This window comes from Melospiza melodia, chromosome 12, assembly GCF_035770615.1.
Source record: "Melospiza melodia melodia isolate bMelMel2 chromosome 12, bMelMel2.pri, whole genome shotgun sequence".
In the NCBI taxonomy this organism is placed as follows: Eukaryota; Metazoa; Chordata; class Aves; order Passeriformes; family Passerellidae; genus Melospiza; species Melospiza melodia.
In genome coordinates, this window is record NC_086205.1 from 25,192,723 (window position 1) to 25,210,221 (window position 17,499).

The following is a 17,499-nucleotide window of genomic DNA, read 5'->3' on the forward strand; positions in this document are numbered from 1 at the left end:
GCAAAGTAATTAAAACTGAAGACGCAGACTGGTTTTATGAGTGGTGATGTAAGCAACAAGTGGAAACACAAAAAAATTAAATCATTTGAAGAGCTGCAATGATGAAGTATAAATCACCCCCAGTGATTTGAAAGTCTAAGTCCAGAAATAAAGAATTATCTCATTTTACTCAGCAGAGCTCAGCCTGAAGAGCCTGGAAATGGAAAAAGCACAGGAGAGCTCTGAAGGAGTTTGGTAGAGGGAGGGGAGCTGGAGCTTGGGTGATACTGAGAAACTTCCTCGAAATACTATTGTGAAAGAAATGGATACTCTAAACCAGCATGAAAATACCTCAACTTGAAACACTCGTGGTTGGAAAAAAAAATATTTTAAATGTAACTTTAAATGAAGATTCCTAAAGACAAGGGAAAAGGTTTTTTTGTTTGTTTTTTTACTTTTTTTAAACATCACTGTTTCAAAGCAAGTACAGTTCCTTCTAACTCATAATTTGAAACACTTTGGTCCTCAAATGAGAGCGAGGGATTCCATTAAATGAGAATATATCAAACAGATATACACATAGAAATCATATTAGCTTGTGGTACTGACTGTTATTAATTACTGGAATATGCAGAATATTTGAATAAGAATTTCTTGAGCTTCTTTGATGTTGTTTTTCTATCAAGGCCAGAATAATGCCTATGCAAAACACAGATTTATGAGTTAAATACATTTAGGAAAAAAATAACTTTGGCATGTTAATTTGATTTTTTTTTTTTTTGCTTATTTTTCTAGTTTAGCTTGAGAGTTGGTTGGGTTTTGTTTGTCCTGTAATAAAATACACTAGGAGAGGGAACTGTATTTAGGCTAAGGCTGAATTTAAGCTGATGAAGTACATGTGACACATTTTTTGGCACCACAGGGGGATTTGGGAGCGCTGAATTAGGATGGCACATTTTTGGGATGCACCAGTGCCCTGGGTTGGGCTCTGGGGGAAGAAAAGGCCAAGGACAGCAAAGGCTGTGACAAATAACACCCAGAACAAAGTGCAGCCAACAAGCTACGAAAAAATAGATTGATGTGATGAGTAGGTTTAGATGGGATACTGGGGCGGAATTCTTCCTTTTGAGGGTGGGAAGGGGCTGGGATGGAATTCCCAGAGCAGCTGGGAATCCCTGGCAGTGCCCAAGGCCAGGCTGGACAGGGCTTGGAGCAGCCTGGCACAGTGGAAGGTGTCCCTGCCATGGCAGGGGTGGCACTGGGTGGTCTTTAAGGTCCCTTCCAACCCCAATCATCCTGAGATTCCACGAACACCTCAGGGGCAATGGCTACAAGAGGCTCTTTGGGGCTTTGCCTTTCCCGTGCCCCGGAGCCCCACACGGTGCCGGCGGTGCCAAGGGGCACGAGCTGCGTGTCACCACAGCTACCACAGCCCCGGTGTCACCCCCTCTGTCACAGCCCCGGTGTCACCCCCTCTGTCACAGCCCCGGTGTCACCACAGCTACCACAGCCCCGGTGTCACCCCCTCTGCCACAGCCCCGGCGTCACCCCCGCTACCACAGCCCTGGTGTCACCCCAGCTGCCACAGTCCCGGTATCAACCCCGCTGTCACCCCCTCTGTCACAGCCCCACTGTCACAGCCCCGCTCATCACCGCATAAGCCCCGTTCCCGAGGCGGCCCCACACAGGGGGATGCGGGAATGAGGGGATGAGGGCATGAGGGGATGCGGGGCTGAGGGGGATGCGGGGCTCATGGAGATGGGAGGCTGCGGGCATGAGAGGCTGGGGGAATGCGGGGCTGAGGGGGATGCGGCACTGAGGGGGATGCGAAGCTGAGGGGGATGCGGGAATGCAGGGATGCGGGGCTGAAGGGCTGAAGCCGGAGTGTGGAGGGGCGGGCGGGAAGCGCGGCCCGCTGCGGACGGACGCGGCGGGCACCCAATGCGCTCCGGAGGGAGGGCAGAGCCCCGCGGCCCGACCCAATGAGGCCGCGCCCGGAGCGGGACTTCCTTCGGGGATCCCGCGGCGGGGGAGCCGCGGCCGAGCGGGGACACGTCAGTGCGGGGCCCGGAGCTGCCTTTGTTCCCCGCAGCCCCCCATCCCGGCCGCAGGGACCCGCACACGGCCGCAGGGACGCGGAGCATCCCCGGCATGAGCCCCGCCGCTGCCCGCACCGCAGAGACCGCCCCGGGCGCCGCGGCCGTGCCCAGGGGCTGAAACGCTGGGCCGGCCCCGCCTCCGCCGTCCCTCCTTCCCTTCCTCCTTCTCCTCCTCCTCCTCCTCCTGCTCCTGCTCCTCCCGGGGCCTCCGATGCCGCCGCCTCCCGCCCGCTGCTGAGCCGTGACGGGCGGGGGCCCTCGGGACCCCGCCGGGGACATGGGCAACGGGATGTGCTCCCGGAAACAGAAGCGGATTTTCCAGACGCTGCTGCTGCTGACCGTGGTGTTCGGGTTCCTGTACGGGGCGATGCTCTACTACGAGCTGCAGGGCCAGCTGAGGAAGGCTGAGGCCACGGCGCTCAAGTACCAGCAGCATCAGGAGTCGCTCTCGGCTCAGTTACAAGGTACTCCCTCGGCAGGAGCCTCTGCTGCCCTTCCCCGAGGCTTGCAGAACACCCTCCTCTTCCTCATCCTCCTCCTCTGGCTGTCCAGCCTCTCTCGAAGTTTTGCTCCTTCTCCCCCTCCTTCTCCTCCAGCCTGCGGGGTTGTAGTGTCTCCCTAGGTGAGGTGTTGTGGATTCCTGCAGAGCTCTCATGCCCTCTCTCCCCGCACATCCCGTAGACACTCTTATTTATTTATTCCCAAAGGACTGCACATCACTTGGGATTCCTGGCACAAAAGGGAAAGGCAGGCAAGCGGTGCAGACTGTGTCCAGTCTGGCATTTTTGTGGGCTTCTCCTACAAAAACTTCCTTGTCTTGCAGGGTTTTATGTTGAGCATCCATCTGCAGCTCCTGGGCAGCATAAACCTTAAATAGCTCCAGGATGGAAGAGTATTTGAATAAAGTGGTTTTAAAGGGTGATTTAAAAGTAAAGTTCAAGTAAGTTACTTGGGTAAGGCTGTTCTATTACTTTTGGAATAACTTTGAATTAATTGGCTTAAAGGTGCCACATAAATACAGATGCTTGTGTATCTTGGTTTAAGGATGCAGCAGATGTGGGTGTCCTGTAGTTGAAGATGAAAAGTTGTCCCTGTCTGACGTCTGCATGCCAAGATAGCAGAAGCAAAGCAGCAGGGATGTACCTGAAACATCAGTGGTCTGGGAAAGGAAAGACCTCAGCACCTCTCTGATTGTCAAGTGCAAGGTTGTCAGGTCAGCACAAAGCTCAGAGCCAACTTTCAAGTTTTCTCTCTCAAAATAGCATGAAAGAAGAATCAGAGGATCTGCTGTAGCAGCACTAAACTTCAGGGTGATCCTCAGCCATCCTTTTCCCTGTGGGAGCATCCATCAAAGCATGCCTGGCAGCACAGAGTTTGTGTGCAGAGAGCACAGAGTTGGGTTTATGCTCTTAGATTCTTACAGTGATTACTTCCTTCAAGGTGTTCAGTCACCAGCTGACACCACCCTCACTTAGTATTTCAATTCCAGGTAATACCAGGGAGCTCTTGGCCAGAAACCTTCACTTTAGTCACAGAAAAGGTGTGAAGGTTTGGCTGGGCAGGTGGCTAAAGGGCTGCTCTTGCTAGGCTGTGCATTTGCCAACAGGGGACACAGGAACATCTTGTTCTCAAGCTAAAATTTGACAAGTTGGCTTTTTCTGTTGCTCCAGAGGAATGTGCAACACACTTTGTCCTGCCACAATGGGGAGATCTCTGCATCAGATATGCGAGGTCTGGAATGCTGATTTGAACTTTCCATGCTTGAAACATGATTTTGAGTGGCCACCATCTATCCAAGCATGTTCATGGGAGCTGCGTTTTCTGTAATTCTCTTGCTTGTTTCAATGTATCAATGGGAAATGTGAGCTATGGAGCAGGATCTGGTAACATTAATAGATTTGATGATCCATGCAATAAACTCACATGGTTCTGGGATCCATGCCAGTGTATCAAGCCCATTAAGCAGGAGAATTTATCTGTGCCAAGTATGGTAGCAGTAAACCCTGTTTAAAAAAAATAATCACTGGCAATTAAGTTACAGAATACAAGGGAAAATAAAATGTAACAATAAAAAATGGTTCTTTAAGTTTTCCTGTGTTCTGGAAGGGGCTGTTAGACCTAAGAGAGGGTGAGAGCCCAGAGAAATACTAAATGCAGCAGCAGCCCCTAGCTGCCTAATTTCCCACTAAAGTAAAGGGAAGTTATATTCTTAAGGGCTCCAGAGGATCTGGGAAATAAACTTTTTATCCCTGCCTTTCTGCAATGGCCTCCCCTGCACAATCACCTGGATTTTTGCAGCAGGAGTTTGTTAGTGAGGAGAACACAGAGAATTCAGAGCCTGTGCCCAGCTCACCTGGAGACACTTAGGCTGACTGGTGATATCCCCCACCAAACTCCTTCCTGAACCTGTCCTATTTAACTCTTTGTTATGGAACAACAGGAGGGAAGAGACTCGGAAACGACATAAAATGCTGACAGCAATTCCAGTTTGCAGGTGCAGTATCTGACTGCACTTTGAACTTTTGATTTTAAACAACCTAGCCTTTAAATCAACAATGTTCCTGTTGCCAAATTAAAAAACAAAAAACAAAACAAACCAAAAAAAAAAAAAAAAACAAAACAAAAAACAAACAAAAAAACCCCCAATAAAACAAACAGAAAAACCCCTCTACATGTATTTGAGCTACCTCTCCTGGCTGTCCAAAAATTATTCATTGAGTTTATTGCTTTATGAGAAAAATAAAATTCAAGTATTGGTAAAGTAATGCAGCTTATCTTTTCCATGCAGCATAACCAGTTTCTCTATAGATCCTGGACCAGAGATAACTTTGGGGCCTGAAATATAATGGAAGCACCCTGAAATATTTTAAAAAGAAACCAGTTAAAGGGCAAAGGTGAAGGAAGGGAGGGTGCTGCAGCCACAGGTGTTCACAGCTCTCCTGGGTGACTGGATAAGACTTTCAAGCTGAGCAGAAAAGGATTCCTTGGACTTCTGTTTCCTGAACAACCATGTCATCAGGAGGCTTTTATAGGTTTCAATGTAAATACAAAAATAAAAAGGCAGCTTGTGAAAGTGCTGTTTTTGAGAGTGCTGAGGCTGTGTGTGCCCCAGGAAGTCTGACTGGAGTGAATCTGTTGGAGGGCAGTGAAGTGTCACCTGTTGTCTGACTCTGTGTAGGGTTTGTTGTGGCTGCTGGAGCCTGCAAAGGCAGTTCCTTTCCTGAGTGCACACAGAGGAGCTTGGGAGCTCCCCTGTCGGGGTTTGTGAGTGAAACCTGAGTCCATTTGTGAAATGCCTGAGGTTCATGGACACAGGGGCAGTTTAGGACCTGAATGCCTTTGCTCTGCCCAAAATCTGAATCAGGATCCTCAGCCCTAGCTCAGAGTGCAGCTCCCTTCACTTTCTGCTGTCCTCTCTACTCTTTTTCAGGTTTTTATGTTTTTTTTTTTTCAAAAATGTAGGTAATAACAACCTTCTTTCTGGTGCTTGCCAGTTCTCTATGCCCGAATGAGCTGTTCTTTCTGTTTTTCCATGAAAAGCCAGCTGTCTTAGATTTTTATCTTTTTCATTGCCTTGTTTTGCTCAAACACAGCAACACCTGAAGGAGGCTCAGTCTCCTGGGAGTACGTGGGAGAATACCAAGGCAGAATGCACAGATCACTGGGAAATGGGGCAGGAGGAGTCTCACAATCATTTCACACACACAGCTGATCTGAAGAGAGCTGTGGGTTTGGGGGTTCTGCTCTCCCTGGTGTTCACAGCTTCAGCCTCTCTGCTGAGAAGTGTTTGTGCCCCTTGGAATGAGCTCAGGGTACAAAGGGAAGGGTGGCAGACCTGGGAAACACAATAACTGGGTTAGTGAGGCTGGGATCTTAAACTCACCCCCTTTAGAGGATCAGAGTGCAGAAGATTTTGTAGAAGAATATCATACTTTGGTATTTTTCTCTAACAAAGTTCTGCTGGGCATGGAGAAAGTAGGGCTGCTTTTATAATCCACAAAGGGAGCACCAGGGGCAAAATTCAGAGATGACACAAAATTTTTTGACTGCTGAGAAAACCTGAAGTCATTGTTATCTGTAAGGTCTTTCATAGAGGAGCTGATCTTCCCAGTAAGCTGATTATTTTAAAGTCTCATTCTCTGAGCACGATATACATTTGAAACGTGGAGATAATCTTCCTTAGTGCTTCTTAAAGTGCTAAAAGCAAAACTTGATGCTTTTTGCTTCCTTTAAAACTGTGTCAGTGTAAGTATTGACCTATTGGGCATACAGGAACAGGCTTCAGTTGCTAGAACAGAACCACACTGGGAGTGCAGGTGAGCCTGATGGTACCTGTGATTGCTGCAGGATTGAAAGCATCCACAGACATCTTTTTAGCCCTTGCAGCTTCTGTCTTCTCATCCTCTGGGTGTTAAGTAACCCCTTGTGTACTATTTAAATCTGTTTAATCTGTTTTAATCCCTAATCCTAATAACAGCCTACAGTTAGTGCCTCTTACTACCTTATTTTTTTCTGCCCTTCCTGTCAGGCTGATGGCTTTGTGCAATCTGTGTGCAGCCTGGGACTGTCCAGTGATGCTGGCAGCCAGCCCAGCAGGGACTCTGGCCTTGAGAGCTTTCCCTGCTGTGGCCAAGGTGTGGATTTCCTCAGAGGTTTCTGATGCAGTGCTACAAGGCAGTGGCTGTAAAGCAAATGTGGATTGCTCTGTGCCTGGTGTGCCATTTGTCCCAAAAGAAGCTCCCTGAGGGGGTGACCTGCGGGGGGTTGGCACATCTGTGGTGGCTTTATGATGTGGAGTTGCACAATGCACTGCACACTCAGATCACAGCTCTGTGTCACCTTAGTGGTTAATATTTGTCATATCTGTGTGCAAGCTGCACAGATGCCAAAGCTGCTCTGACACCACAGAGTTCTGGGTGTACTTCACTATTACATCCCTTTCTTACAGTGCCTTAAACTTGGACCTTGACTTGGCAGGGCTGGGAGGAACCAGCACTACCTTTAATTTTTCACTTATGTTTCAATGCATCAGACAAGTAGAGCTGCATCTGCTGCAGCTCCTGTGTGTTTGGCTGCTCTTCCTAATCACAGAATCCTGAATTCCTGTCATTCCTGTGGCTTCAGGCTGCACATAACACTGCAGCACTTTGATAGTGTTTTCCTGCTGCCTGGGAGATCCCTGGCAGCACTGTAAGAGGAGAGGTTGGTTCTGTGTGTGCGTCCCCTGAAATGGCAAGTGCAGCATCCCAAATTCTGCTACCTGGCTTCCTGAAATGGAAAGCTTTGCCTTGTAACCTCCTCTGAGCACCTGGCTCCATTTTTTTACCTCCATTCACTTTTGTTTTTTACTTCCTGAAATGGAAAGCTTTGGGTTGTTGGATCCTCTGAGCACCTGGCTCCTTTTTTTTTACCTCCATTCACATTTTTTTTTTTTACTTCCATTCACATTTTCAATTGATATTTCATATTCTGCATACTTAAAAAAACATTAAATACTTGAAATTGTGCAGAATTTGAGTATGGAAGAGGTATATGGTATAATGTATATTTGTATATATATGCATAATATGATATGATATGATATAATATAATATAATATAATATAATATAATATAATATAATATAATATAATATAATATAATATAATATAATATAATATAATATAATATAATATAATATAATATAACATAATATGATATATAATATAAAATATATATTATAGATTATATATAATGTATATAATAATATTATATTATATTGCATTATATTATATTATATTATATTATATTATATTATATTATATTATATTATATTATATTATATTATATTATATTATATTATATTATATTATATTATATTATATTATATTACATTACATTATATTACATTATATTAATAAAATATTATGTAATATATTTATATAAAATATGTATAATGTATATTAATATATAATAAATATATATTTCTATAATATAATCTATATATATGCATTTGCATGTACATATATGTATAAACTAGATAGAGATGTGTTTGGTTTGCAGCTCACCCTCAAGATTTTGCGTTATCTGGAATTATCCAGCTCTTCCTCATAACCCAAATTCAGAAAAGGTGCTGGAACTTAGTTCAGATAATTAACTTAGAGAAGTTTGTTTCAGGGTCCATAGCAGAATTTCCATGTCTTGAAATTCTGACTTGAAAGGCAAATTGAGCACGTGCCCATATTTATGTGTAACCCATGCCCAAGTGCTGTTTCATTGTGGAAACACCAATTCCAGGATAAATCCTGGGTAACCAGAGCTGCAGAATTCCCTCTGCACCCCAGCTGGAGCCTGGCTGAGGATCACAGGGCAGGAATTTTGAGCAGAGTGAGCTCATGGGGTGGGTTTGTTCCCTGCTTTGGTGCTTTGGTGCTCCCCCTCCCCACTTTGACACAAGACCTGCATCACACATCGTGCTGCAAAATATCAAATATTGGTTACTGCTGGTGGTTTAAGCCTCCTGAAGCTTTTCAGTGGTGGAGCTGAGTGGACACTTCAGGAGGGAGGCAGGATGGGTTGATGGTGGTGAGTTTGCATTCTGGCTTCTTGGACACTGATATTCCTGCCTGGCTGAATTCCTGAGCCTTAAAAATGATGTTCCAAGCACATTCATTGTCTCACTGGGCTGGCTGTTGGCTTGTCAGCCTCTGAGTTTGGGTGGAGCAATTTATGAGTAAGGTTTCCACCCTCTCAGGGATGTGAGTGCCCATTATAGCATCTCTGGTGTGCTGCTGAGGATATTGCCAGCAATTTGTGGCCAGCAGAGTTCACTTTGCTCCTTTTGGAATGGGGTCCTTGCAGGGAAAAAGTCATTTAATCCACCCTGCTGAAAGTCAGGTGCTGCTTTGAGGTTTGATGGTAATGAAAGCTAAATAAATCAGATTACTGGGAAAAAAATGAACTCTACAGAACGAGTAATTAAAGCTGAACCCTTTGCTGGGTGATTTTCCTTGGGATTTTCAGGATTCAGGGGTGTGAATTTCTAGTCATGTCAGAGCCTGAGGTGAGCTCTTGAGGAGTTCAACCTGTCTGGATGCTGTCCTTGTTTAAGGAAGGGTCTTGTGAGCTGGATGCACTTCTGATCTTTTTTGTGGTTACCCAAACCTCCTGAGATTTTCCACTTTGTATTTTTAACTAATCAGTGAAAGAAACTGCAATTGTTCCACATTGTCCCCTGCATTTCCCCTTGCCCTAAAGCACCTGAAATTAGCTGCTATCTTATTTTCCTGAGGTGACTCAGAGCCCAGAGTTTGGCAGTCATTTCCAGGGATTAATTACAGACATGATCAGAGAAGCATGGTCTGCCTGAGCTCCCAGAGGGCAGAGTAAGGAGCCTGCTTCTATCCACACCACCACACTCCACTAAGCCATTTTCAGTCAAAAAATGAATCACAAACTCAAAACTCTGGATTTCTGGGTGCAGTTTGTGCATCTGTAGGTTGGGCTTTTTTCTCCAAGCTGTATTTTGTACTAATTCCTGAATATAGATATTTATGTACATCCTCACACCACGTAGATCCAATCGCTAACCCTTCATAAAACTGAAAAAAGTGTAAAAGACTTTTTGAGGGAAAGAACAGGCCCTTGTTTCCTGCAGCTGAGGGTTGAGCAGACCCAGAGATTCAGAGGTGATGTGAGAAGAAAACTGTTGTCCCTGCAGCTTTTATCAATTTCTGTGTGTTTTTCTGCTAATTTTAGTCTAAAATCACTAAAATCACAGGTTTATTTTGAACTGTTTGCATTTATCATCACTCCAAAAAAAAACCCAAACCCTTTATCATCTACTGGTATAGAAAAGCAGCAATGCTGATCCCACCTGTGGTACCAAGGCTTGGAAGAAACCTTTTGTGGAGTGCACTAGAAATCATTTCTGGAAACACGATCTCCTTCCTGATAAAAGTCAGGTCTGAAGCCTATCTGTGAGGGATTAAATATTTAATCACATTTAATACCCCTTCTCCTATTTATTTTTAGCAGCAGCTATTACAGTTTACTCTTTAAACATGAGAAATCCTTCCTTCTGTCCCAACTTACCTTACATCTGTTGTTTCCTAGAGGTGTTACTGACTTCTAAGAAAGGCAGTGAGTGAGGCAGCCTGAAGTAAAGGGGTTCTATTAAATGTAGATGTTTGCTCCAGTTTAAAAATTCATTTTCCTGTCATCCTTACAATAAAATAGAGGCCACAGTGATCCCTTAGAAGTACAAGTGTGTGGGATGCCTTAATGTGCCAAATTCTCCAGTATTCCCCATTTTTCAGAACTGCGGGGAAGGCAAAACTAGAATTGCTTACTGGAACTTCTTCCTGGAATACTGAGTAAATCAGAGGAACAGGTTTATTTTAATTGATATCTCATTTTTAGTGCAGGATCTCTGAAAGCATCTTCTGCTTTCTCTTAAAAATCCCCTGAATGTAAAGATCCAGATATTATATACAAACTTTTCAAAATATTACTACTCTGAACAAAAGAAATGCTTAAGGAGTTCAGTCAAAGCAGGGGTCATTTTTAAAAGCACAACTGCCAGTGCGTGGTGTGGTTTTCCAGGAGGAATTTGACATCACTGGTTGTAATTAGACAGAACCATTACTTGATCATGTGAGTAAATTGCAAAGTGTAGGAGTTTGCTTGGAAGTCAGGGTAATTCTCATAGTCCACACAGTGCCAGCTGTGGTTTGCAGAGAGCAAAATGAGAGCATCCATCCCTGCCTGGGTGTTCCACAGTGCAGCCTCACACACAATCAGTTCCACCTTCCCTTGGTCTCTATTTCTGTCCTTTTTTGTGGAAATTCAAACTAGAAAACTTCAAGGACACAAATGACTAAATTTATATATTATGTTGTTTATATATTGTGGTGTTTATATATTGTGTTTATATAATATATTGTTCAATATATTGTAAATATTGTGGCTTGGAGCAGCCTGGTCTGGTGGAAGTGAAGGTGTCCCTGCCCATGGCAGGACGGTGGAACAAGCTGAGCTTTAATGTCCCTTCCAAGCCAAACTATTCCAATTCTATGATAAATAAATGTTTGGTTTTTTTTGTTTTTTTTTTTGTAGTGTTGTTTTCTTGCTCTGTACTTAAAACAGAGATTTCCTAGTCTTTATTGTGTGAATACTTCAATTTTTCCAAGATATTTGCAGTGTCACTGGAATATCCATTTATTGCTAAACCCTCAGTTGAGTCTGTGAAATAGATGGACTGTGATACTGAGGCCAGCATGGCTTGTACTGTGGTGGGGAATCCTGCTGCTGCAGCTTGATAAGCTGTTCCTGATAAGATTATCACTAGTGAAATCAGTGGATCTTGTTTGAAAGCAGATTCACTGATTGAAATACAGGGCTGGAAGCTTGGGGAGCAGGTCTTGTTACATTAATAATATTTCCTACCAGCATGAAATGTGTCACAGTTGGCATGAAATGCCATCTGAGGTCAAAATTGTAATTATTGTCATTGGATTAGAGAATTTATCCTACACCCCACATTGAAGGTGTTCCTCTTTGACTCGTGGAAATGCTTTACTCTCAGCAAAAAGGCTTTTCCCATAGTTTACATTTTAACTGGTTCTATTTGCAGGGACAAGAATGGGGAATTCACTGTTTTTGTAGCAAGTCTGTGTTCTGCAGACCTTCACAGCATCACCAGAGAGGTGCCAGGGTGGTTTACCCCATGCTGCTGGCTCAGTTCAACTCTGCCACAGTGTGAGGGAAAACAACACTGAGTGTTGCCAAGACTACTGAAATCTGCTGGTTTGAAGTGAAAGCTACTACTGTAAGCTCAGAGAGAGATTTCAGAATTGTGTAACAAGCACTCATGTTGAAATTAGTTAAATTTCTTGTATCATGTATATTTAAATCCCAGTGTAATCTTAATTTTCCAGGGATCTGTGGCATTTTAGACTCTGGATAATCCTTCTGACAGACCAAATGATTAATGTAACACAGTCACAAAATTTCTGATAATGTAAACAAGGAAATGATTTCTTTTAAATGTACAATAATGGCTGATTTTGCTTACTAAGAGCCTTATTGCTTAGAGGGGCAGAGCAAAGATAAGAGAAGGAACGTTGGCTGTTAAATAATCTCAATTTCACCACCTCCCTGCCTGCTGTGTTGTAATTAACGCTCAGCCCTGGTGGAAGTGGTGCAATCTGGGAACGTGCAGGGCATTCCACACCTCCCTGCTCCCCCACTTCCTTCTCTTTATGGGGAAAACCTTGAGGACTTGATTTTATTGGGGTGTTCTCCAGGAGTTTTCAGTGTTTCCTTGTTGAAGGCGAAAGGTCTTTTATTGACCTGTGAGGTTAACAGTTGAGTTTGTGGGTCTTTGTTCATTATTGTAGGTTACGTTCTGTAGGTAATTTCAAGAATTAAGCTGATACCTGCAGTAATTCCAGCTTTGGGATACTGCCTATTAGCCATTAAATGACAACATTTCCCCCCCCCCCCTTTTTTTTACCATTCTATTAAATATAACATAGAAATAAAGTTCAATTATTTTTATAAAGATCAGTGCAAAATTAAAAGCTTACCCTAGGAAAAATGATTTGTGCATCCCAGCAGTGGGATTTTGTCAGATTCCTTACATAGGTTCTACTTTTCTATAAAAGCTGTTTTTCAGTGTATTTACTTCTTTCAGATTCTTGCTCAGACATCTTGTATCCATGCTGACAGTGAAGAAGGAGAAATTCCTTCTGTAGTAACAGGCCCCTTAGATAGAGACTAGGAAATCTCTGTTTTGAGTTAAATTTCCTAACTGGTGGAAATAATTCAAATTTATAGGAGATTAACTCCAGTATGTATTTAAAAATCTGAGCAAGTGAGGAAACATGGGAGCTGTGCTTTGTTAATAATTATTTTTACTCAACACCTTCAGTGCATTGCACCTGATGGACTTTTATCAGAGGGGAACCTGCTGGGCCAATCAGTAACTGAACTCAGAGGGCAGAGGTGAGGGAGGAGGTTTTTCCTTGACCTTTTTAATCACCTGAGGGGTTGTTTTAGCACTTCTCCAGCTTTGGGCCAGTGTTTCAAGGATTGCTACTCAGCAGGTAGAGGATGGGCTGCACTGCCTGTGTTCAGACCCTGCAGGTGCAGGGTGAAGCCCAGAGCTCAGCAGGGATGCTCTGAGAGGTCCCCAAACCCCAAATCCTGCCTTCTCTGCCCCTGTGGTGGGTTGGCTGTGCAGGGTTTCCCCCCACAGACACACTTGTTAAAGCAGCAGCAGGAGCTGGGGAAGGTGCACTTGCAGATGGAGAAGTGGAATGGAAAGTGTTCCCTCCAAATCCATTTGTGGTTTCGTGTGTCTGCCAAAATCCCTGTTCCACCCTGATTGCATGGGAGGGGAAAGCCCATTATGGATTTTCATTGCTCTCCTGAGCTGCTCTGCTGCCACTGTTCCTTTTGCACAATAATTCAGCATTCACCACCTTCAGGGCTGAAATAAAACCATCACTGTAGTGCTCTGTAGTGCTTTTTTTTTTCCCTTTCTCCAAGCCTTCTGGTGACTTTTTGAATATTCATTCCTGCTTGTTCCCTTCCAGAGGGTGTTGATACATTGGCTCATCCTGACTGATGCCCTTGACTTTAGAAGATAAATAGCAAAATGGAGATAGGTGCCAGGGATTGATTAGCAATCCAGCTTCAGAGCTAAAACATAAACACTTAGAGATAAGGCTGCAGGATGCACCTTGGTGGAATTAAGAACTTGTTTTAAGGTGCAAGAGGAGTTTTCTGTAGCTGCCAAGATACAAATCTTTACTTGATGCTTCTTGTTGAAGGCTTACATTCATCAATGGTTTATTCTCAGACAATGAGTTTCCTGGTTTTGATGGAAAAATCACTCACTGTTTTATTACAAATTAATAACTCAGTAAAAGAATGCAAACTGTAATTTGGGCAGTGAAAGATACTTGTGTTAAACTGAGTTTAAACATGTATAATTGTAATTTCCAGGTGTTTTAATTGATATCTTTGCTGCAAACTTGGCTGTTTCAGATAATGAGAGGTGAGGAAGGGTAGATGTGATGGATGTGAGTAGGGTAGATGTAATGAGATGGTGAGGAAGGGAGTGATGTGCCACATCCCAAACTCCATATCCAAAGCACAGCCTGAGTGAAATCTGCTTTACTGGCAGCCAATGGGGAACTTTGTGCCAGGGGACATTGGATGTCCTAAACACACCTGGACACAACAAACAAAGCCATAAATGTAAACCCCATTTTGGGATGGTGTCTGCAAAGCATGGGCAGCTTGGACACTCCTTGGGAGTCATTTTTGCAGGGAGGCAGTGCACAGGAATGCTGCATTCCCAATTTTTGAAGAATTTAGGGTGGCTGCCAGGTTGCCCATGGCTCAGCTGCTGAACTCCAGGAGCTGTCCTGCCCCTGGGCATCTCCCTTCCCTCCCTGTGACACTCTGTGTGCTGCCAGGAATTCCTCTGGCAGCAGAGCTGCCCTGTCTTATTTCCTTGTCTGTGTGCAAACAAGGCAGGGGAGGATGGAAACGTGGAAAATGTCCCTGCATTCCTGAGAAGCAAAGAGCCTTTGGTAGCTCCACCACAGCTGGCTGCCTCCACAAACAAATCCCTCACCTGGTTATCACATTCTGTGTCAGCCATGCAAATAACCCAGGATTTGGGATCGATAAAGGGAGCAAAAAGGGAAAAAGTTACTGTCACAAGGGTTACAAACAGCCCTTTATCCCATGACCTCATTCCACTTGTATTTTCCTGGTGCATTCTGTGCCAACACTCCCTGGGTGTGTTGGGGTGGATGGTGAGGTTTGTGTGTGTTATGAAATGAATTGTGAACAAAATTTCTCTTTTCAGTTGTGTATGAGCACCGGTCAAGATTAGAAAAGTCACTGCAAAAGGAAAGGCTGGAACATAAGAAGGCAAAGGAAGGTAAAAATGTACTTTTTACTTTGATATTTAACTTGATTATATCAATGGTTTTTCTTCAATTTTAATGTTTTTTCTTCAATTTTAAATCACTTGGGTAATATATAAGCAATGTATCAGGACCCACTTGGCAGAGCTGTGTTGCTCCTTCTAGTAGTTCTTTTTTATTTATTCTTTTTTAATCAGATCTTTTTAAAAGCAATTATCCCTTTAATACTATTTACAGCTGACTGCAACATGAAGTAATAAACACAGAGAATATGTTTGCATCCATGCACATAAAAACCTCAACATGTATGTGGGGTATGGGCATGTGCAAACCCTGTCCTGGTATGCCAAAAATTCAAAACTTGTACCAAAACCTTGGGATCTTTTCCTGCATTCCATCAACTGGGAACTAAACTTGGAATCAGTAGTTTTACACGTGCTTTAGAGTGAGCACATGCTCATACACCTTTTCCTGATTAAAACCAAATTCTAGGTGTGGGTGAGGCAAACACAAATTGCATTTCATGCACCTCTGTGTGCCCTCTGTGAAAGTTCAGCAGGATTCAATCCTCTGAGTTTCCTCAGCCTCTAAATTCGCTGCTGTTTTCAGGGTAGAGCCTCTGTTCTTCCTAAAACTGAGGCCTCAGCTGCTGAATTAAAAATATGACTTTAGCAGAGCTGGCAGGGAGTGAGCAATGATGCTCACCGTGCAGGTCTCGTGGGTTTCTGGTGCCATCTAGTGTGGAATGCTCCTGCTGCCACCCGAGGGGAGGCATCTTCTCAAACCCTGCAGACAGACAGAGGTCAAGAAATAAATGAGGAAATGCTTTATTATTTCCAAGAATACACAGTTAATAAATGGCCTTTTCCTTTTGAATGATTCTCTCGGGCCTCTGCTGAGAGAGTTCATGTGTCAGATTTAATCACCCATCTGCAGATTTGAGCGTGAACTGTGCGCCTCTCACTATGGTGTGAAAACTTTACTTGAAAATATTTCATGAAACTTTTTGAAGTTTATGCATTTTAAAAATTTGCTCGTTTTGTCAAATTCTCCATAGGTTGTTTTTCTTTTTCTTTTTTTTTTTTTTTAAGATCCTTTGAAAATTGTTTGTGCATGAATATTCAGCTCTTGAAGAGAATTTATGTACTCAACAGTCGAGTTATTCAAGCACAGATTCTCATCTTCCTGGCGTTTTTTCTTCATCATTACTTTCCCTTTTATGTTGCAGATTTTCTTGTTTATAAACTAGAAGCACAGGAAACACTAAATAAAGGAAGGGTAAGTCATCATGCCTAGAACAAGTTTTTAATAGCTGATGCTATTTGAGTTGCAAGGAAAAGGAAATACTTTGCAATTATGACTGTTCAAAGGAAGAGATCTTGCAAAATACTAATTGAAAGAGCTCTCACTCATCCCAGTTCTACTCTGCATTCATAAGTGCTCTCCAGTTCCTAATTATTTGAGCTATAGTGGGAGATACTAATACCTCTCCAGAAAATTAATTTAGAAAATAATCCCCTGTTTATATTATGGTAGTTCAAACGTGATGTTGTTTTATTTAAGGGGAAAGGGGAATAAGAAGGTGTTAGAAATCTTTTTGTAGCTTAGCCCCCAGGGAAAATAACAGTGACAGCTTTCTAACACATGGGCTTTGAACTGGAAAGCATAAAGACATCAAGAAACTTTGTTTTATATACCAAGTGCCAGAAGGAAAGCTCTATCTGGCAGAGGACCCAGAAACCTGTAAAGAACTCTTTATAAAGCAAGTAAATTAGGATTTTATGGCTATTTCATGTTGAAACTGGGGAGCAGTTTGGGAGCTGAGGAACAGGAGTTAAAATAGGTTGTTGCTGCAGTAGGTGCAGAGTGTGGGAGCTTGCTCTGCTCCAAAGCCAGGGGAGGGATGGATTTGTGTCCTGGGGAGCTCCAGACCAGGGGGGAGATGGATTTGTGTCCTGGGGAGCTGGAAAACCAGGGGGGAGATGGATTTGTGTCCTGGGGAGCTCCAAAGCCAAGGGAGGGATGGATTTGTGTGCTGGGGAGCTGGAAAACCAGCAGGGAGATGGATTTGTGTCCTGGGGAGCTCCACACCAGGGGAGGGATGGATTTGTGTCCTGGGGAGCTCCAGACCAGGGGAGAAGGGATGGATTTGTGTCCTGGGGAACTCCAGACCAGGGGGGAGATGGATTTGTGTCCTGGGGAGCTCCAGACCAGGGGAGAAGGGATGGATTTGTGTCCTGGGGAACTCCAAGATGGATTTGTGTCCTGGGGAGCTCCAAAGCCAGGGGAGGGATGGATTTGTGTCCTGGGGAGCTGCATCCCTTGGCTGGTGACTCCCAAAGCTGTGTGTGCAGAGCTCAGGGGGTTTCACACGAGTGTTTTTGTTTTGCAGCAAGACTCCAACAGCAGATACAGTGCCCTGAGTGTGCAGCACCAGATGCTGAAGGTGGGTGACTGGGGCAGCAGAGCACCTGTGCAGCTGGTTCTGCTGGGGGG

General features: G+C 43.9%; 1 protein-coding gene across 2 annotated transcripts in view; it reads left to right on the top strand.

Annotated features, from left to right (window-relative positions):
* The first annotated feature begins 2,268 nt into the window (after nucleotides 1–2,268).
* Nucleotides 2,269–17,499, top strand: part of GOLIM4 (golgi integral membrane protein 4) — a 28,419-nt gene continuing 13,188 nt past the window's right edge. For both annotated transcript variants that reach the window (XM_063167365.1, XM_063167366.1), the window contains exons 1-4: nucleotides 2,269–2,542; nucleotides 14,943–15,017; nucleotides 16,232–16,281; nucleotides 17,396–17,449. In XM_063167365.1, coding sequence (XP_063023435.1) covers nucleotides 2,356–2,542; nucleotides 14,943–15,017; nucleotides 16,232–16,281; nucleotides 17,396–17,449 — 366 coding nt within the window. In that variant the 5' untranslated portion in view covers nucleotides 2,269–2,355. The remainder of the gene's footprint in view (nucleotides 2,543–14,942; nucleotides 15,018–16,231; nucleotides 16,282–17,395; nucleotides 17,450–17,499) is intronic.